General features: G+C 36.6%; 3 protein-coding genes across 3 annotated transcripts; all 3 read right to left on the bottom strand.

Annotated features, from left to right (window-relative positions):
- Window positions 1-553: 553 nt before the first annotated feature.
- LOC141829824 (MADS-box transcription factor 6-like) lies at window positions 554-8,949 on the bottom strand. Its single transcript, XM_074717325.1, has 6 exons — window positions 8,768-8,949; window positions 5,439-5,511; window positions 4,990-5,057; window positions 4,746-4,845; window positions 4,594-4,635; window positions 554-655 (listed from the first exon to the last, which is right to left on the bottom strand). Exons 1-6 carry the CDS (start codon window positions 8,947-8,949, stop codon window positions 554-556), a joined length of 567 nt encoding a protein of 188 aa, XP_074573426.1.
- Window positions 8,950-13,184: 4,235 nt separating this feature from the next.
- On the bottom strand, window positions 13,185-14,459 carry LOC141829823 (peroxidase 57-like). The gene is made up of 4 exons (XM_074717324.1): window positions 14,232-14,459; window positions 13,952-14,140; window positions 13,667-13,838; window positions 13,185-13,594 (listed from the first exon to the last, which is right to left on the bottom strand). Exons 1-4 carry the CDS (start codon window positions 14,457-14,459, stop codon window positions 13,185-13,187), a joined length of 999 nt encoding a protein of 332 aa, XP_074573425.1.
- Window positions 14,460-16,522: 2,063 nt separating this feature from the next.
- LOC141828830 (protein TRIGALACTOSYLDIACYLGLYCEROL 4, chloroplastic) lies at window positions 16,523-20,787 on the bottom strand. Its single transcript, XM_074716212.1, has 5 exons — window positions 20,446-20,787; window positions 19,354-19,624; window positions 17,694-18,069; window positions 17,152-17,495; window positions 16,523-16,874 (listed from the first exon to the last, which is right to left on the bottom strand). Exons 1-5 carry the CDS (start codon window positions 20,715-20,717, stop codon window positions 16,677-16,679), a joined length of 1,461 nt encoding a protein of 486 aa, XP_074572313.1. The 5' UTR covers window positions 20,718-20,787; the 3' UTR covers window positions 16,523-16,676.
- Window positions 20,788-20,863: the final 76 nt, after the last annotated feature.

Raw genomic sequence — 20,863 nt, 5'->3', positions numbered from 1 at the left:
GATGATATCTGAGCCTGTGCCTGTGATGCGATAACTGTATTGAAAACTAAGTTTGAATAGATATTTTGTCCTCTAACTTGTAATTTGAATGAAAGATCAGTTGATGCATGCCAAATCAATCATGTCATTTAATTCAGAATCAGTGCTGCTTTTACCATACCACCAACATTTGATATTTGAAACTCAATGAACCTTTCTGACTTATTCTCTAGCTAGGTATATATGCTTCCAATCACTAGAAAAGAGTATAAGGAGGATCTTATCTCGATCAGCATGCAATTAATAAATATATAAGACATATCCTGATTACTGAAGGTTAGTTTCACCAATAATTCTCCAGCAAAAAGCTGGCTAGCTACATGTTAATTACTACTGCATTTTATTTTTTGGCATAGGATGATGCATGGCGAAGCACGCGGTACTTAATATTGTCTGACCAAATGCAAAGATACACGGGATAGATAGATAGATAGATAGATAGATAGATAGATAGATAGATAGATTCAAATCCTCCTGCATATTTGATTATGCATGCATTTTAATTTAGTTTAGTTCAGGGAATCCAACGAACAGCTGTGAAGTTGGTCTCTCCTAAAGTGTCGTCGTCCCTTTCTGTGGCAGCTTCAGTAGGGGCGACATCCCAATACCTATCGATCTGTCGGAGAAGAGGATCGATGTATCAGAATCAAGAGAACAGTAAAGGGAAAACTTTAAAGGTCATGCATGCAGCATCCTTCAATGGATTTAAGAGAGCCACTCCCTTCAGACTGAAACAAGCTTTAATTTGATCATACATAATAGAACAAAAATGGAAGTAGAATATCGATCGAGTTGCAGTTGCAAGAACAAAAATTTAATCGAACACCACCTTTTCTTTGATACTGTTCTGGTTTTGAAGATGTTGCTCCTGCAAATGCAATGGACCATGCGAAAGGACACAATATCAGATACAAGTTCAGTGACTGAAAACTGATACAAGAAATGTCATAGCATAGTACTCCTCCTCGAATATAAAATTCATCATGATCATCATAGCAGATCGAATTAATTATGACAATATTAGTGTACGGAATAGATGGCAAATATATATATATATATACAAGAAACTAGTAAACAAGGAATGGAAAATTTTGAGCTGTTAGAGGACAAAAAGTTAGAACAACCTAAACCTCTTTACTTTGGACTTGTAAAGGCCTCTTATAGCTCCTACAGGCGTAATCAAGTTGGTATTCGGTTGGTAAAGTTGATGCATCGGGCAAGGATCGATTCCCGTGGAATTCATTATCTTAAAATTTTTACCCTCCCACCTAAGAGGTTGTTTGGTACTGTGATTTACTCTCCTCATCTCATTGTGGAGTTGACAATGAGGGGCATTCAGGGTGAACGTTATCATCTTTTGCTGCATTGTAATGACTCCTTATAGTATGATGCTGCTCTAATGAGTACTCTAGTGTCAAATCCAAACAATTGAGTGAGTTATTAGGATATCTAAAACAATTTTGTTGTGAGGATATTACTTGGTAAAATTGAAGAAACTATCTCAAATACTTTTTCCTCTAACTTTCTTCTTCTTTCTCCTTCTGTAGACTTTTACTCAAAATGCCCCTATATTTGGATCATTTCCTTATATGTGATTCGACTTTAGTTTCCTCATCAATAGTAAAAATTAAATCCTCCATGTTTGACTAGTCATTCTACTTTGAGTCCTCCTTGTCACTCTCCACCTTCGAGAACACTAGTGATATGCCGTGAATGTCCCACTAATAGGGATGGAGTCAAAAATTTCATATTAGGAGAGGTGAAAGATGTGTATTTACGTTGAAGAGAAGTGGTCGTGTTGTTTCATATCTGAAACAAGCTTTAATTTGATCATACATAATAGAACAAAAATGGAAGTAGAATATCGATCGAGTTGCAGTTGCAAGAACAAAAATTTAATCGAACACCACCTTTTCTTTGATACTGTTCTGGTTTTGAAGATGTTGCTCCTGCCAATACAATGGACCATGCGAAAGGACACAATATCAGATACAAGTTCAGTGACTGAAAACTGATACAAGAAATGTCATAGCATAGTACTCCTCCTCGAATATAAAATTCATCATGATCATCATAGCAGAATTAATTATGACAATATTAGTGTACGGAATAGATGGCAAATATATATATATATATACAAGAAACTAGTAAACAAGGAATGAAAAATTTTGAGCTGTTAGAGGACAAAAAATTAGAACAACCTAACAAAGGGAGAAGGTAAGGTAGAGTCCATCTCATATATATATATATATATATATATATATATATAAGTTTTTTTTTCAATATCTATTTTTATCAAAAAAAAATATAGAGTAGGGCTCCTTCTAAACCTCCTATGAGTTTATATATGTCAATTCATAGTCAAAAAAGGAGATCAAGTTGTAAATCTCCTATGAGTTTATATATGTCAATTTGTAGTCAAAAGGAGATCAAATTGATCATCAAAGAGATTTATTATTTTTTTTACTAAAAATAATTTCATGTCCCTCCTCTTAACCCTCCTAGGAGTTCATATGTATTAAATCCTTTAGTGAGCTTTAAAAAATGATCTTCATAGAAAACCTCCTTACTTTGGACTTGTAAAGGTCCCTTATAGCTCCCACGGGTGTAATCAAGTTTTGGTACTCTGGTGGTAAAGTTGATGCATCGGGCAAGGATTGATTCGCTTGGTACTGTGATTTGCTCTCCTCATCTCATTGTGGAGTTGACAATGAGGGGCGTTCAGGGTGAACGTTATCATTTTTTGCTGCATTGTGAAGACCCCTTATAGTATGATGTTGCTCTAATGAGTACTCTAGTGTCAAATCCAAACAATAGAGTGAGTTATTAGGATATCTAAAACAATTTTGTTGTGGGGATATTACTTGGTAAAATTGAAGAAACTATCTCAAATACTTTTTCCTCTAACTTTCTTCTTCTTTCTCCTTCTGTCGATTTTTACTCAAAATGCCCCTATATTTGGATCATTGCCTTATATGTGATTCAAATTTAGTTTCCCCATCAATAGTAAAAATTAAATCTTCCCTGTTTGACTTGTCATTCTAGCTACTTTGAGTCGTCCTCCTCGTCACTCTTCACTTTTGATCGAACACTAGTGATATGCTGTGAATGCCCCACTAGTAGGGATGGAGCTAGAAATTTCATAGTAGAAGGTGAAAGATATATGTTTACGTTGAGGAGAAGTGGTCGTGTTGTTGCCCCCCATTCACCCTCCATTTCTAAACCCCTACTGAGAGAGAGAGAGAGAGAGGCCGTCACCATCCTCCTCCTCTTGGATCCGTCCCTACCCACTAGTGCCTCTCTCGCACTTGCCTCCAACACGTTGAGCTCCAATATGAGGAGTCATCGTTACAACATTAGTTATGAGATGATGAAGTAGAAGTTGTACACCCAGAGACTATTAGCCCTAATCGTCGTCACGAACGTAATTCATCTAGCTCCATCTTGTATGCACCACATATGACAAATTGTGTTCTTCTTGAGAGTGCCCACCACCATTATCAATCTTGTGTACTCTAAGATCTTGTTGCTAGGGAGCAATTAGAGTTGTAAATGAATCAAACATTTGTGAATAAATTTGATGTTCAACTTAGTAAGAACTTACTTATATTTATTCAATATGCATAATGTCAATTAAATAAATATGCTTAAATAACTCATTAAATTAAATAAATAATCTTGAACAAATATGTATTTAACTTATAAATATTTATAAATAGAGATTATGGACTATTAATAAATAATATTGATGAATAATATTCATAAACAAATCTTGTAAATCAATCTTTATCAATAAAATTCTTATCAAATTTATCAATAAATAAATAAGTCCTCAAAATGAATAAATAAGTTGTAATCTCAAATTAATTGCAAACCAAAACAAGCTTAAAAATACAACAACACTAAACAAGCTTCAAATAAGGGCTCAATAACATTTAAAAGAATCAAATTTAAGCCAAGTTCAAATTAAGTTCAAGCCAAACTCGAATTAACTTCAAGCTAAAAAAAGCCAAGCTTAAATTGTTATAACGACTTAGTTAATTTTAGACTTTGTTTGGTTTTGTTCGATTATATTTCAAAACAAGATCAAATAACATAAAATTTTATTTGGCTTGGTTCATTCACAACCCTAGGGGCAATGCCTTCGCCATCGCCATTGTGCCCCGTGCACGTTGCAGTCCCATTGCGAGAAGGGTATTTAAAATATTTCCTTGGAGAATAAAAAACCAAAAGCTTAATTGCATTGAGAATTTTTCCTAATAGAGGGACACAAAATAATAAGGATAATTGAATTAATTAAGGTCAGATTAATCAATATCCTTAAGGATAATCTTCATTTTTGTGCTGGTTTGTTGTTTAATATTGTATTTTAAATCTTTCTATACTTTATTTTTAATTAATTTTCAATTGCTCCACCAAATAACTGTCTTATCCCTTTATTTGCTTTGATCTTTAATGCACTATAAGAATTGGAGGTAGAGATAGATCATGAGCGACAGGTGACAACAAAATACAAAAGAAGAAGAAGAAGAAAAAAAAAGAAGAAAATGTTACCTTCTGTTGCAGTTCATCAATCCTATCAAGCAATAGTTTTATCTGCAAGAAATCAATTAAGTGAAGTAATTAAGACGTCAAAGAATGCCAAGCAAAGAGAAATAGAAACAATTAACAACAACAACAAAAAAATAACTTAAGAAAAAACAAACCCTTTTTTGCCTGATCAGAGACAATGCCAATTCCATTTGTCTTTCAAGTTGTTGCAGTTCTTTGACTTTAAGTTGTCCAAGGTCTTCCCCATGCAAATGCCTAAAGATAAAAAAAGGTATTAAAGTTAATTAAAATGTTACATATATCGATAAATACACTTTAAAATGTTTTTATGTCAGATAAATAAAATTTGTTGAATTGAATAACATTATTTATTGAGTTAATGGGGGGAAAAAACAATACCTGTATGAGCACTGAAGGGAGTTGTATTTTACTTTCATCTTGTAGAATTCCTGGTACCAATTCTTTCCCTTCAAAAATTTTTTTTTTTTAAATCGTTTGATATATACACAAACAACATCAAACGATATGAAGTACTTTATCAATTACTGTTAATCCAGTCTATTCATATATTTCATAAAGCATAAGAGATAAAAGATATTACATACATTAATGGTTAAACAAGCTCAAGTGTATTTGCTATTTTTTTTCTAACTCATTCTTTATTTGCTTTAGCAAAGTTCCTTTAACTTGCAAATGTCAATAGATCTTCTAAAGTATGATTAACTCTACATAATAATAAGGTTTTGGGAAGATCCATGGTATCATAAAACCCTATTAAAAGTGAGCCATTAAAAGAGCACAATCATATATATAAAGAAGTCTTAACAATATTAATCTACCTCTTCAGCTTCATTCTTATCTTCAGTAATCTCTTGTGCTGCATATCGACAACTCTGATACCTCTCGATTGTTTTATAAACACTAACAAAAGAATGAAAATGAGTTTAGAGGATAGAAAATTGCACAATCAAAGATTGGAAACTAGAATCAAACTAAATATTAAATATACAACATTCCATCAGAGCATATATATAGGGTAGATTATCATTCACCATTTAATAATTAAATTTTTTTAAGATCGCCCTAAAATTTATCTACTTATTTATGAACTCGATGAGGGAAAGGACAAGGCTTTCCAACTGTCTCCCCCTACAGTTCAGGTACTTTGGCTTCGAAAAACCTGCAAAACACACTCACACCTAATAAACATCTGCATTCTTCTTCACAATTTTTTTTTGGTTTTACATTTAGTTTTTATAGCAAATAAAAAGAAATCAGAAAAGAGAAAACTGCAGGAACACACAGTAAATATATATACAGGAATTTAATTACATCCATGCATGCATGCATCAACATTTTAGTAAAACGTGTCTGCGTAATTTTATATCTTCTGCTTCAGTAATATGAGGAATCTAGGAAAAATAGAATGTGGGATCAAATAATATGCAGAAAAAACATGCAATTAGGTAGATTCGAGTACCCTTATTTATCGGAACACAGCTACGTGTAGCAGGTACACTTATTTGCTCGTGACATGATGCAACAGGAGAACAAAGAACAAGACCTGTCATTAAAGCGCCATTGCTCCTAGGAAAGGATCACACTTATTTGCAGCAGTAATGACTTCAGGCTAGAGCTAGGGTTAGGGTTTCGAGCAGCAGTGAGAATACATATATAGTTTGCAACATGTTTTGAAGTCCAAAACTTTTATTCATTGACAATAGATCATAGGAATGCTTCTCTGCTAGTTGGGGGGATGCATGCGAGTAATTAAGTAGTAAACGGCATCAAGGTAAGCAAGAATGCTACTGCTTAAGATTTATGGATATGTAATTAAGATCTACTAATTTTGATGATAGAGCAACAGAATCCATAACTTGTACGTAGTACTTTTTTTTTGCCTTTTCTATTGTTCTTTTAAAGGAATATTTCGACATGCCTTGATATATAGAATAAATGGTGTAAAAATAAATATTGATCAGCTTCATTGATCACTTATTTTTCTGCTGATCTCTTGATAAAATAAAATACATGTTTCTCATTGTGTTCTTCTTTTTGCAGACTAGAAACTTATTTTCTGAAAGTGAAATTAATGTTCTAACCTTTATTATTTGTAAAGGTTTAAGAACTAGAGAAAACCATAAAAGTGGGTTAACCTTCAAATGTAGGAATAAATCTATGGGAGATTGAATATAAGCATATTTAGTTGCAGAAAAATCAAACTAAATATTCCTGAAAAAAATTAAGTCAGTGATATTTTATCATCCATCCTATTGACTTTTCCCTAATGAAATATAGCTAGCCTAGACCTTTCAATAAATGAACATACTCTTATTTTCATGTAGACTAAAAAGGCCTTTGGTAGGGCATGCATTCTAAAAAGGCCCTTGGTTGAATCATTAATAAAACAAAAAAATAGATGCACATTGTTATGTTTATATATGTGAATGAGATAACATTGTGTTAACTTAATTGGCTATATATACAATATTAATATTTTGTTATATTAGTTATTTACTATTCAAGCATGTCAAAATCATTAACACTAACTAATGATTGATTATGAGAAAAAAATAATGAAGCTATGACCATGTTTGACTACAATTTGTAAAATTTATAATAAGTCTATAGATTAGAGATTTAGAGGTGAAAATGCATATGAAGGTGAATACTGATAAAAAAATTAATTCTTGTAATTAAGAGAAAATGTTTAAATATTAATCTAGGCCATTACATGGGATTCAATAAATAGTTGCTAATACTAAGTTTTGTATGGTTAATTTCATTATTTTCAATCATAAAGTAGTTAATTGATTATAAAATTCATAAAATGATCAGAAATAATGTTCGAGTTTTAGTGAAAAATAATTGTCCTAAGCACAACATTTCTAAGTAATATTTAACAATGTGTAGCAACTTTTGATAATGTAAATATTTTTGAAATGTGGTAATGATTTAATCTAAACTTACAATTTAGTGACAATTTTAGTATGCAAATAAAAGCTAATGTGTTTCTAGACATTTATCGATCAAATTAAAGCTAATTTGATAGATCAAATATCTTATATATTAATTTTATTATTGCTTAATTTTTTTATAAAAAAATATTATTAATATTTTACAACACTATTTACTTAATCAACATGTGCTAGATTTCTTATGAAAATGAAACAAAAGAAAAGTAGTACAAGTGTTTTGGAGTGGAAGAAACTAGGAGTTTATTTGTTGCATTAGATCAAATTAATACACTATCTCTAATCAAATCATGATATTCTATTCTATATGGTTTATAAGCAATTGATGTTATCTATCTATTTGTTCATTATTTTTTTTCTTGTTGTGGGTTGAATATGATCATATATAGAGCCCCAAATAATAAATGTCGTCTCTTCTGTATATGCGACCTCTAATTAACTATTTCTTGAAGCATTTCTAACACAACTTTTAAAAATGTCTTTTCCATCACTATTATCATCATTTCCATTTGCAAAACCCTAATTTCCTAATTCATTCACCAAGATCAACCTATTACACACACTAGCTTCTAAATGTGCATGATTATTTCTGAGCAGCATTTTTTAAAGTTTCTTTGCCTATTAATTTCCTCAACAACCTTCACATCTTTTAATAACAGTAGAAGAAGAAGAAGAAGAAGAAGAAGAAGAAGAAGAAGAAGAAGAATAAAAAGGGATTTATAGATCAAATTATTTTATTGTCACCGAAACTCCAAAGCCTGAAAGACATCACTGTTCTACTTGGATTAACGCCAACAGATCATTCTTTCTGTTCTCCTGAAAGATCAGTCAAAACCACATAACTTCTCTTATAAAAGAGAGAACATGATTGTTTTCTCAGAACTAAGAATGAAAAAGGTAAAGAAAAGAGATCCATTTGGTAAGCTAAAAACCCTAGATTTGAAGGTTTCACTGTTATATATTTCTATTTTGAGATCCTTCTCTCCACTTTTAGCTAGAGAATTATGGATGACAAAGAAAAGAGATCAGAAACGGCAACAAATCTAGCGTTGCTTCCAAGTTTGGAAATGCCTACTGACACCCAAATCCACCACCAACAAGTAGGAATTATAAATAGCAAATTCTGTTAATTAGTTTCTCTATAATTTCTTTCATAAGAAAATTATTAAGCACAGAATTAAAAGGTAGATATATATAATTACTCGCAGCTGCCGAATTCGAAGAGCTTGCCGCCGCTGGAGAAGATGATGACGGCGATCTCGGCGTCGCAGAGGACGGAGAGTTCGTGGGCCTTCTTGAGGAGGCCGCCGCGGCGCTTGGAGAAGGTCACCTGTCTGTTGATCTGGTTCTCGATCCTCCTCAGCTCCACTCTTCCCCTCCCCATTCCGCGACAGCTAGCTGTACTTCCACGCCGCTCGACTCAGCTCAGCCTCCGCCCCTCCGCTACTTGGATTCAACTTCCCATATTGTGACAGTGCCATCACTGCCATCCGTATATATTTAATGACACAGAAACAATTGAGAGAGAGAGAGACAGAGAGAGAGAGAGAAGGGGGAAAGGTAACAAGGAGCAGCAGAAGCAGAAGAGAGAGAGAGGAATTTCAGCTCATCCATTCGTTCCTTGAGTTATGATACGTACGTACTGTGGAATGGGCATGGAGAACTACGTGTCGAGAGGGAGACGGCAAACATGTGTACTGCATGTTTTATTTCACTAAGGAGGTCGGTCTCTTCCATAGCTAGCCTAGACCTTTCAATAAATGAACATACTTTTCTTTTCAAGTAGACTAAAAGGCCTTTTGTAGGGCATGCATTCTAAAAAGGCCCTTGGTTGAATCATTAATAAAAAAAAGAAAATAGATGCACATTGTTTTTTTTATATGTATGTGAATGAGATAACATTGTGTTAACTTAATTGGCTATATATACAAATATACAATATTAATATTTTGTTATATTAGTTATTTACTATTCAAGCATATCAAAATCATTAACACTAACAAATGATTGATTATGAGAAAAAAATAATGAAGCTATGACCATGTTTGACTACAATTTGTAAAATTTATAATAAATCTATAGATTAGAGATTTAGAGGTGAAAATGCATCTGAAGGTGAATAGTGATGAAAAAATTAGTTCTTGTAATTAAGAGAAAATGTTTAAATAATCTAGGCCATTACATGGGATTCAATAAATAGTTGCTAATTATACTAAGTTTTGTAGGGTTAATTTCATTATTTTCAATCATAAAGTGGTTAATTGATTATAAAATTCATAAAATGATCAGAAATAATGTTCGAGTTTTAGTGAAAAATAATTGTTCTCAGCACAACATTTCTAAGTAATATTTAACAATGTGTAGCAACTTTTGATAATGTAAATATTTTTGAAATGTGGTAATGATTTAATCTGAACTTACAATTAATTAGTGACAATTTTAGTATGCAAATAAAAGCTAATGTGTTTCTAGACATTTATCGATCAAATTAAAGAATCAAATATATATATATATATATATATATATATATATATATATATATATATATATATAATTGCCAATTTTAGTTTGGCATTTGCATGTGTATTAGTTATTAATGCACGTAGATATATCAAACTATATATAAGGTAAAGATCCCTTTCATATGAGTTCTCGTAAGTTTTTTGTGCATATATTTTTATCATCAAAATAAAAAACATTCATCAATATAATTCATTGATCTCATTCTAACAAAGTTTATGGTGCATTCAAAATAATTAATGTGGTGTATTTGTAGTTATATACTTCTAAACTTCCTCTTAAATTTTAATTGATTAAGAAATAGATGTATATAGGAGCCCAACTTAAATTTGCTGACCAAATCCTCCAACGAATAGCACTCAAAATATATAATTATGAAATCAATGTAGAAAAAGTGGATATACCAATTATTTGACTTGTTAAAAGGAATTCTACCCAATTGTTCATGGTTTAAACAATATGAATTCATAATAGTTCATTTTGTGCATCAACTAAAGATTTTTTTAAAGACAGAAGTCCTAATTTGATAGATCAAATATATTGTATATTAATTTTATTATTGCTTAAATTTGTTTATAAAAAAATATTAATAATATTTTACAACACTATTTACTTAATCAACATGTGCTAGATTTCTTATGAAAATGAAACAAAAGAAAAGTAGCTAGTACAAGTGTTTTGGAGTGGAAGAAACTAGGACTAGTTTATTGTATTTGTTGCATTAGATCAAATTAATACACTGTCTCTAATCAAATCATGATATTCTATTCTATATGGTTTATAAGCAATTGATGTTATCTATCTATTTGTTCATTATTTTTTTTCTTGTTGTGGGTTGAATATGATCATAGAGCTCCAAATAATAAATGTCGTCTCTTCTGTATATGTGACCTCTAATTAACTATTTCTTGAAGCATTTCTAACACAACTTTTAAAAATGTCTTTTCCATCACTATTATCATCATTTCCATTTGCAAAACCCTAGTTTCCTAATTCATTCATTCACCAAGATCAACCTATTACACACTTTCTTCTAAATGTAATTATTTCTGAGCAGCATTTTTTAAAGTTTGTATTTGCCTATCAATTTCCTCAACAACCTTCCTGATGCCGGTGCTATAGAATGGCATGGTTATTTTCCGGTTGGAGACCAAGAGTCAAACTTGTGCATATTCCCAAGACGCATAGCAACATAAAGCATGAGCATGCTGTGCATATTCCCAAGACACAAGGCAACATAAAGAGCATTTATGAAGTTGTCAAATCGGATGTCCTTGAGTCTTCTTTTTTCTGCACTTAATGTCAGACCTGAGGGTCTCCTCATAGATAAAGAAAGCTCTAGCAAAGAGAAAAGGGGGTCTTCCTCTTCGGCAGCAAGGGGGGAAGGCTTCTTCTTCTCCTTCTTCCTCCGCTTCTACCGAAGAGGCTGGTTTGATTTTCTAAACTCTTCTTCTTCTCCTTCAGTAATTTCATTTTCCTTTCACGGAATACTGATTTGAGCGTCGGAGTGGTCTGCCGGGACTTTCCGGCACCATTCTCACCTCCTGTTGAAGTGCATTTCAGGTCTTCATCATCCTCTCTCTCCAGCTCCGCTATGAAGTCGCATACGTCGGACGGTTCGTTAACTGGTGGCTTGACCATCCGCGGAATTTAGCCGGAACACTTCCCATCTTTTAATAACAGTAATAGTAGAAGAAGAAGAAGAAGAGAAGAAGAAGAAGAAGAAGAAGAAGGGATTTATAGATCAAATTATTTTATTGCCACAGCAAAGAACTCTATTTAAACTCCAAAGCCAGAAAGACATCACTGTTCTACTTGGATTAACGCCAACAGATCATTCTTTCTGTTCTTCTGAAAGATCAGTCAAAACCACATAACTTCTCTTATAAAAGAGAGAACATGATTGTTTTCTCAGAACTAAGAATGAAAAAGGTAAAGAAAATAGATCCATTTGGTAAGCTAAAAACCCTAGATTTGAAGGTTTCACTGTTATATATTTCTATTTTGAGATCCTTCTCTCCACTTTTAGCTAGAGAATTATGGATGACAAAGAAAAGAGATCAGAAACGGCAACAAATCTAGCGTTGCTTCCAAGTTTGGAAATGCCTACTGACACCCAAATCCACCACCAACAAGTAGGAATTATAAATAGCAAATTCTTTCATAAGAAAATTAAGCACAGAATTAAAAGGTAGATATATATAATTACTCGCAGCTGCCGAATTCGAAGAGCTTGCCGCCGCTGGAGAAGATGATGACGGCGATCTCGGCGTCGCAGAGGACCGAGAGCTCGTGGGCCTTCTTGAGGAGGCCGCCGCGGCGCTTGGAGAAGTTCACCTGTCTGTTGATCTTGTTCTCGATCCTCCTCAGCTCCACTCTTCCCCTCCCCATTCCTCTACAGCTAGCTGTACTTCCACGCCGATCGACTCAGCTCAGCCTCCGCCCTTTCGCTGCTTGGATTCAACTTCCCATATTGTGACAGTGCCATCACTGCCATCCGTATTTAATGACACAGAAACAATTGAGAGAGAGAGAGACACAGGGAGAGAGGGGGAAAGGTAACAAGGAGCAGCAGAAGCAGAAGAGAGAGAGAGAGACGAATTTCATCTCATCCATTCGTTCCTTGCTTTAACTTAGTCCTCCATCTTCACACTATTTAGTAAAAGATTGAAACTTCGTTTTCTTGTGTGTCCTGGCCTTCATGGGCATGTGCATGGATGGTGAGATATGATACGTACGCACTGTGGAATGGGCAGGGAGAACACTACGTGTCGAGAGGGAGACGGCAAACATGCGTACTGCATGTTTTATTTCACTAAGGAGGTCGATCTCTTCCTTAGTTCCAGCTTTCAACGTCGTAAAAGTAATTTCAAAAGTAGTAAACATTTGGCAGTAACATGTTGTGAATTACATAAAATGATTTCACTCGCTCTCTTAATTTCTGCTATTTCAGAAGAAAAACAAAATATCGATATGATCATCTCCTTAGGTATCTCAGAGATTCTCGTTATTATCAGATGGCCAAATTAAGCAACGTCGTTCCAAAAATTAATCAAAAATTGAAAAAACAAATCACACGCATGCAGGTTTTAGCTAGCTTCATTTATTGACGACTCTGCACGACTTGCGAATCTGTCCCTGTTTCCCGGTGAGCACCTGGACGGCGCCCATCCTCACCATGGCGCCGCCGAACAGAGTCGGGAAGCTCGTGCCGGTGGCCAGCGCCTTGACGGTGGCGTTGGTCAACTTATCCGTCGCGATGTTCTGGTCCACCTTGAGGATGCCTCTCCTCGCCAGGATCTGCTTGTAGTAGCTGTTGTCCACCGTCAGCGGCGTTCCCTGATCGAGGACGATGAAGTTGTTGGTGGTAGGCCTCGAAGAGGGGCACGTCGACTTCAGTCTGGAGACGAGGGCGGGGTCCATGGCGGGATCGGCCTTGCCGGAGTTGTTGTAGTTGTAGAGCCGTGGTCGGACGAAGGAGCAGTGAGTGATCCCGACGGTGTGAGCCCCTGCAAGAGAAGTTAAGAATTCTAACTACTGTTTCAAAAACGATGCGATAGATCGGTAAGCATTTAATCTACCAAGTAGCAGCACTGTGTCTGAAGCACTAAGCCCTTTAGATTTGAACTTGGCAATGGCTTGAGAAGCAGAAAATGAATCTCCAGGGAGATTACTGACGGCTTCCGATGCGACTGAGACGTTGCCATCCCTCCTCCCCGTTTGAACTGAATAACTATACTGTTTCCCACCGCTCTGCATGAATAATGCAGCGACATGCAAATCGAAATTAAATCAACAAAAACCAAAACTATATATATGTAATCAACAATTAATTAATTAATAGATTGAATTGTGAAGAACTTTACCAGGACGACAGCATCTCTGGTGGCAATGGCGATGATATCAGCGCAGGAGACGACGCCGGGACACTTGCTCTCCAGTGCAGTCTTCACCTGGTCGATTATGTCGTAGCCTTTGACGCTTCCGTTTGGTTTTGCATCCTTCTCGGCTGCTTTTCCGATCTTCCCATCCAAAAGTATGGAAGCGTCGCATCCCTAAATTCATTTCGTATTAAAGTTCCGATCCGATCAATTATATGCATTATAATTATAATTCTTGAAATATATAAATATATATATATATTACCCTGACGAAGCAGTCGTGGAAGTGGAGGCGGAGGAGGATGGGGACGATGGTTCTATCACGAGCAAAGCGGGAGGCGATGATGCTCTTGACGGTGGCTTCCACGTCGGTGCCGTTGCATTTCCCTTTGTAGAATCCCACCTGCAGAGCACCGTGGCCGGTGGGGACGACGGCCAAGAGGCAAAGCAGAGCAAGGGCGGCGGCGGCGGAGGAGGCGGTGGCTATGGCCATTTTGCTTTCTGGATGCTGGCGACTGATCAAGGAGGTTGGTGAAGAGAGGCGGCAGGGTTACCGGTGTTTATATAGCAAGATTTGGCATTGCAACAGATGTGCTTGGATTGAGAGAAATAGACGTGCAGAGCTTGTTTCGACTTCGACGACGTGTTGGCCTGGAACAAGAATCTAGACTTATATTATATTATATATATATAGAGAGAGAGAGAGAAATGCTATCATGCGCTCCGTCTCGTACGCTCCTGTGCACTCTGACCTGATCCAGTCCTGTTTCAACCGCTGCTGCATCGCCGTCCGGCTACTGCGGGCCGCCGCATCATGCCCGATGGACACGCACCTCGCCGGCGCACAGTCCGACGTCGAATTCTGGTTGGAAAGTGGCCGGAATCCGACGAATTCGGACGAAATCGATCGCTCGGCACTGGCGGCCGATTCCGGCCAAATCGCTGTCGAAATCCGGTCGGAAACCGGTCACGATTAAGTCGCTCGGCACTGGTAGCCGATTTCCAGTCGAATTCGTCGGATTCCGACCACTATCCGATCGGAATCTAGTGCCATGCATGCGGTGCGCCCGTGAGTTGCGCTTCCATCTTGCCCCGAGCGCGGCCGACGGTGGTCGGACAGCGAAGCGGCAGTGGCGAGAGGTTGGAGGAGTGCGCACGGATCATGCAGGATACAGACTGCAGCGTAGCAAATTCATATATATATATATATATATATACAGGTCTGATATCCCGCGCGACGAAAAAACCCGACTCCCGTACGCGACCGCCCGACCTCCCCGTGTTCATCGCCGCCGTTCTTCGCCGTCCAGTCACCGCCGGCCACCATCCCAGGCTCGTTGGAAGCGCAACTCGACGGCGCACACATCGGCACCGGATTCCGGCCGGAATTCCGGCCGAAACACAGCAGACGCGCTGGTGGCCGATTTCGCCGGAATCCGGCCGGATTCCGGCCGAATTGGGGCCGGACTCCGGCACCCGCCGGACCGCCGGTGAGTTGCGGTTCCAACGGGTCCGGTCCGGCGGCAATCGGTGGTCGGACGGCGATGAACGGACGCCGGGAAGCGGCGAACGTCCGAGGAGAAACACTGTGCAATCGCGATTTTTGGACGGCTGCGGTTGATCGCGATCGGGCGTGGACGGCGTGGATCGATCGCGCACGGGATCGCGTTTTTTTCGTCGCACAGTATATCAAATATATATATATATATATATCCAATGACCGATTTTAATATTTTTATATACATTATTGGGAATTTTTTAAAGGCGTTGACAACTGATCCATGGTCAAAGTTGGTGAGCATTCAATGCTACAATATGAAAGTCAACCAAACGGAACCAGTGGACTTTCCCTAAGCGGACACGATTGAATACCGACAACATGGTTGTTCGGAATAAAATAAAATAAAAAAGAGTTGACTGGAGTAATAAAAGAAGATAAAACAAATTGGGCAGTTCTATCATTCCTCTGACCTCTTCCACAATATTAATTAAATGAAAAATCATGAAAGAAAAAGCTGACGTTGAATTTAGCAATTAGGCATATTTATAATTAAAGAATCATGAATCTAGTAATGAGATTAGCTGGAGAATTGAGTTGAATTCGTCATATATAGTGCATTGGGTTCTCTGCAATTAGCAAATGAAAGTCAGGCACATGCAAATCTCTCTTTTTAATTCATCCGAATCGAATGAACCATGTGAACTTTAAGATCTTGCGTGCTAGATGCTAAAATAACTTCATAATTTATCTTCATAAATTTTTAAATATTTCATCTTGAATGTTACAATCACAATAGAAGAACTTTCTTAATCGAAATCAATCTATCACGACTACAACGATCATTTATAGGATCTAAAAGCTCTGACACCAATTCAAATAAAATCTAAACAAAATTAATCCTAAAAATGCTCAAAAGAGAAATTGATACTCTCAAATTCTTCTCATCGTAGCTTGAATAGTTTCAATCATCCTTCTTTAAAATATAATTATATCAGAAGATATAAATTAATCGTGTCACCTGCTGTTAGTAGCAGAATATGCTGAGTGCAACCAGCTTGTAAAGTCCATCAATGTCTTGCTATTACAGATCGCCGAAACAAATTTCTAAACAAAGTCAACAACTGTTACATAATACATAAACTATTGTCATAGAGCGAAACAGTTTGTAACAGACTCATAATTAATCACCGAAACAACATAATCGAGCGTCTAAAACTCAAATAGTCGCAGCTCGATCATTGTTTCTTTCCTCTTAGGAGAAAACCAAGCCAATATTTTTCCAGACTGTAGCAGCCTGAAAGAGTAGCTCAAGCCGAACATGACATCCTCTACACGAGCCAATTGCTTCTGTGATGGGGAACCAAGAGAAATCCGGGAATCCATGCGGAATATTATAGGCCCTGCTACCTGTGAAAGGACATTTAACGAGGGAGAAGAAACAAAGGATAAATTTGTGTAAAAGTTAGCATGCTAAATTTCTGTGACTAAAGAAAGATGTTGAATCACAGATTTCCTGCGCTGGTATTATTACAGAAAGTATGTACGATCTTTTAATTAATGTTGCTTCAATTGCTTGCAGCATGCACAATTTGCAGCTATATGCTAACTATGCCCAAAAAATTGCCTTCGAAAAAATTACCATAGGATAATTATAAGAGAGTGGAAGAACTGTGTCAAGACATACCTGTTGTTGAAGGATTAGATTGAACTTTGGAGAAGCAAGAGGATTCATTTCTCTGACAACTCGGCCTTTGACAATGTCAGAGATAAGACAAGCAGCATCGTTGATGAATGATGAAGCTGAATGAATGTCAAAGCGAGCATCTATTCTAGTAAGATCAATAAAATCCTTCTTGAACTCCCCTAGCTGAAGTGTGTACAATAATGAACCAAACATGTCAGCGCTAAACCTATTTCTTCCTTTGCTCTTTAAAATGACAGACTGACCAGCTTCACTAACATCCTGTTGATACCCAACAGTGGCATTTGTACTTTTATCTCCACCAAACCATGCCGCACAAGTACCACCTAGGTGGAGAGGAAAAAGCCTGTCAGATTTTACCACAAGTAACTTCTTTTGTTTGTTTGTTTATCAATCAAGAACATGCATGCCATCAATCAACAGGCCAAAAAATTTTATGAATTCATATTGCACATCCAGATATCAAAGACTGTAAGAAAGAAAACCATTGCTAGGGTCTTGATAGAGAATAGATAGTATCTAACCAACAATTCCTGATATTGCTGCATGGGGTTCTCCAAGGCGTACATCATAGGAGTATTCATCAAGTTCTTCAACTGATTTTCTTGCTTGACTATCCTTTTCAGTTTTCCTCCAAAGGTCGATGCTCTTCACATAAGAAAAAGCAGCTTTAGCACATAGTCCAGGAAGAAGCGTCAAGGGAATGCCACCACTAGGAGAATTGAGAGCCTGAGGTTGTCCATCATTCTTGTGTAAACCAAAACGGTATCCCAACCCAGAATCAGGTATTAGAGAAGATACATCGAGAGAAATTGAAGTTGGAACATTCCAATAACTCCCTTTACTGTCCACAAACAACTCAGGCCATGCAGCTTCTAGTGTGACATCATGATTTTCGAGCTGCAAAGTCATAGCAACCATTTTGGTAGGAAGAATGTACAATTAAACAATCAACTATAAGCCATTCAGAGTACCTAAAGCAAAGAAACTGCAGAAAACTGTGACAAGATTCATTTAAACAAACAAGAGAAGATCAGAAGTTATAAGCACATTGAAACGACTATAAACCATTTAAACTTCAGAGTGCCTCAAGCAAACAAGAATTCATAAATCATTTCGACACTATTGATTTAGCCATTCCAGAGAAGATTCATAAGTATAACCACATAGAACCAACAGCTAACCATTCAGAGTGCCTCAAGCAAGAACATATACTTGACAAGATTCATTTTGCAATCTAGACAAAATTTAAAACCATTTAGAAGGCAAGGAATAATTCTGAAGGGCCAAAAGCTAGCTTCACAAGATCTAGGTGCCTACAATTTTACTAGATGTCATCAGATAGATATGATAAATATGTTCAGAAATGATGGTTAAGGAATTCAGAAGAGCATAATCTGCTTCCTGGTCATGTTTCCATGTTTTACACTACAACACATACAATAAACACAAACTAGTCATCAGATATTGGTTAATGGATAGGCTTTCGCACAAGCACAACAAGACCATGCATTAAGCCAAATTTGACTTAAATTCAAATGGAGCCAAGCCAACATGCTCGTTTCAATGTCAGAACAACCCAAGTAAAAAAGTACATCTCAAAAGCATGCATAAGTTAAAAACCTGACTAAAGATGGGAATTAGGTCCTTGAGTTTGTGCTGAAAAAACGACATAAACACAAAACAAGATTCAATCAAGTATACAAGCGAACTTAAGATTAAGTTCCTTAATTAAACAGTATCATAATGATAATATCATACTACAAGATTATGATTATAATGTATTAAGAACTCAGTGAATTTGTTGATGAGTCCCAGATTGAGCCTGTTGTCCAGTTTATAAACTAGATTTATAAACTCAGTGAATTTTTTTTTTTATGCTTGTTCAAGAGCTTACAGATAAATTTACTTATAACTTATAAAATGAATTTGTTTGTGTGGTCTTATTTATGAGATAACAAACAAGCTTGTTCATGTACACAGGTATCATTGAGCACAACTCAATTAGCATGTGTTTATTGAAAAATTAAAAGGATAAAAGGTTAGAAGACACTCATTTTGTTGGAAAAAAAAAAGTAGGAGAGGGAATCAAAGTGACTCTCTACCCCTAAACTAGTCCACTCAAAAGTTTTTGGAAAACTAGAAGGAAAGACAATCAAATTGTTTTAAAGAATTTATCTTTACCTTGTGCAAGAGCATTGCTTTTGTGCGTCGTCCTACCTTATCTCCATGGTTTTCCACATTGAAAAGTAATGATGTGTCTGTTGTCAGAGAAAGTTGCGAGAACAAACCGACTGCATAGAGTGACTTGTCCACAAAATGTTTTGCAAATCTCTTCAACTGAGACCACTCTAGCTCATCTCCACGTCTAAAAGTTTCGAGTCCAAGTTCCACTTCTTTCTTAATATTTGCGATTAATTTTTTTGGACGAAATTGGCCAACTAATGCCATCCACCTAACATAATTTCAAGAGAACCACAAAACTGCTATGAACTTCTTTTGTAGTAGCATAAGAACAAGCATTATGTCTAGACAGCTCAGTAAAGCCAAGTAAAGATCATTGTGCAAAACCAAAATACCAGCAAACCATACTAATATCAATTCCTCCATCTAATAATCACTTATCATGAAACATCAACATAAAAGAATACAATAGTTACCTTCAAAAGATGTAAAATAGGGAAAAAGACCTCTTGCAAGGATCTAGTGGTAGTATCATGTGGGGGCAGCATAATGATTAAAAGTGGTAATGTTATATTTAGTGGTAGGGTTAAATTTATACAATCCATTTCTTATGTTTATCTTTAAACTGATAGAAGAAATTCTTTCACTGTATATCTTACTTGTGCAATGACAATCCAATTTTAATTTAATAATCTAGTTGTTATAGGTTTCAAAGAAGTGGTGCAGTTTTGAAGATAGTGAACCTAGATATGAGTCGCCATGAAGAACCTATGTGAGTTCATATATCTCAGAGTTGCAAAAATCCTGATACATACTAATTCTTTAGCTGGTACGGTCACTATCAATTCGCGGAGTAAGAATGCACTAGAAGGACTAATTTTGATGAATATCTTGCAAATTGAAGCTTACTCGCGCAAGTAGTAGCTCTTCACGAGAAGCAACATCCCAGTGCAAGCGCACAGAATAAAAATTACACTCAATAGGCACATAAAGAAGTATTAAACAACAAAAAAGATGTCACTTGACATAGATTTTAGCTCAAAGACAGAAATTTCACGAAAGAAGAAGAATGCGAAACGAATGGGACCTCACCAGTTGTCAGCGGAGGGGGCGAATAAGAGTGACTGAAAAGCGAAGGAGCCAACGCCCTTGCTGGTAGACGGAGCGAGTGATGGGATTAAGCCGAGGGGCAAGGCGTTAGCGAGGAAGGATAGCTGCAGCGGGCGGATAGTACGGGCCGTCGTCGCCAGACCAAGCGGAGAAGGCTCTCCGGGGACGGCCTTGGCCGTGCCTTCTATGAGCTGCGGCGACGACACGTTCAAGTCCCAAAACGCCGAGTCTATCGCCAAACGAAGGTTCGCCATCGGTCTCCGGCACCGCTCTGCTGCTGCTCTATCTCTCCGCCTCTTATCTCTCGTACACTCCGCATTTGAAGCGAGATGAGGGTTTAGGAATTTAGATGGGCCTTGATGGGCTTTGGGCTTCGCCCATAACTCCAAACTTTGGGCTA

Source organism: Curcuma longa, chromosome 5, assembly GCF_044706935.1.
Source record: "Curcuma longa cultivar G26 ecotype Majalengka, Jawa Barat chromosome 5, ITB_CL_G26_1.1, whole genome shotgun sequence".
NCBI classification, from domain to species: Eukaryota; Viridiplantae; Streptophyta; class Magnoliopsida; order Zingiberales; family Zingiberaceae; genus Curcuma; species Curcuma longa.
Note: the sequence above shows the minus strand (reverse complement) of the source record. Positions and strands in the feature narration are given on the sequence as shown.

What these genes read in the sequence shown, in the direction of transcription:
- LOC141829824 (XM_074717325.1), bottom strand. Translation starts at nt 8,949, where the DNA reads ATGGGGAGGGGAAGAGTGGAGCTGAGGAGGATCGAGAACCAGATCAAC. An exon ending in TTACTGAAGATAAGAATGAA is followed by an intron (nt 5,058 to 5,438) that starts GCTGAAGAGGTA and finishes AAATTTTTGAAG; the next exon opens with GGAAAGAATTGGTACCAGGA. An exon ending in CTCTGATCAGGCAAAAAAGG is followed by an intron (nt 4,636 to 4,745) that starts GTTTGTTTTTTC and finishes GATTTCTTGCAG; the next exon opens with ATAAAACTATTGCTTGATAG.
- LOC141829823 (XM_074717324.1), bottom strand. Translation starts at nt 14,459, where the DNA reads ATGGCCATAGCCACCGCCTCCTCCGCCGCCGCCGCCCTTGCTCTGCTT. An exon ending in TCCACGACTGCTTCGTCAGG is followed by an intron (nt 14,141 to 14,231) that starts GTAATATATATA and finishes AAATGAATTTAG; the next exon opens with GGATGCGACGCTTCCATACT. An exon ending in CCAGAGATGCTGTCGTCCTG is followed by an intron (nt 13,839 to 13,951) that starts GTAAAGTTCTTC and finishes TTATTCATGCAG; the next exon opens with AGCGGTGGGAAACAGTATAG.
- LOC141828830 (XM_074716212.1), bottom strand. Translation starts at nt 20,717, where the DNA reads ATGGCGAACCTTCGTTTGGCGATAGACTCGGCGTTTTGGGACTTGAAC. An exon ending in GCCCCCTCCGCTGACAACTG is followed by an intron (nt 19,625 to 20,445) that starts GTGAGGTCCCAT and finishes AAATTATGTTAG; the next exon opens with GTGGATGGCATTAGTTGGCC. An exon ending in ATCTAATCCTTCAACAACAG is followed by an intron (nt 16,875 to 17,151) that starts GTATGTCTTGAC and finishes GTCCTTTCACAG; the next exon opens with GTAGCAGGGCCTATAATATT.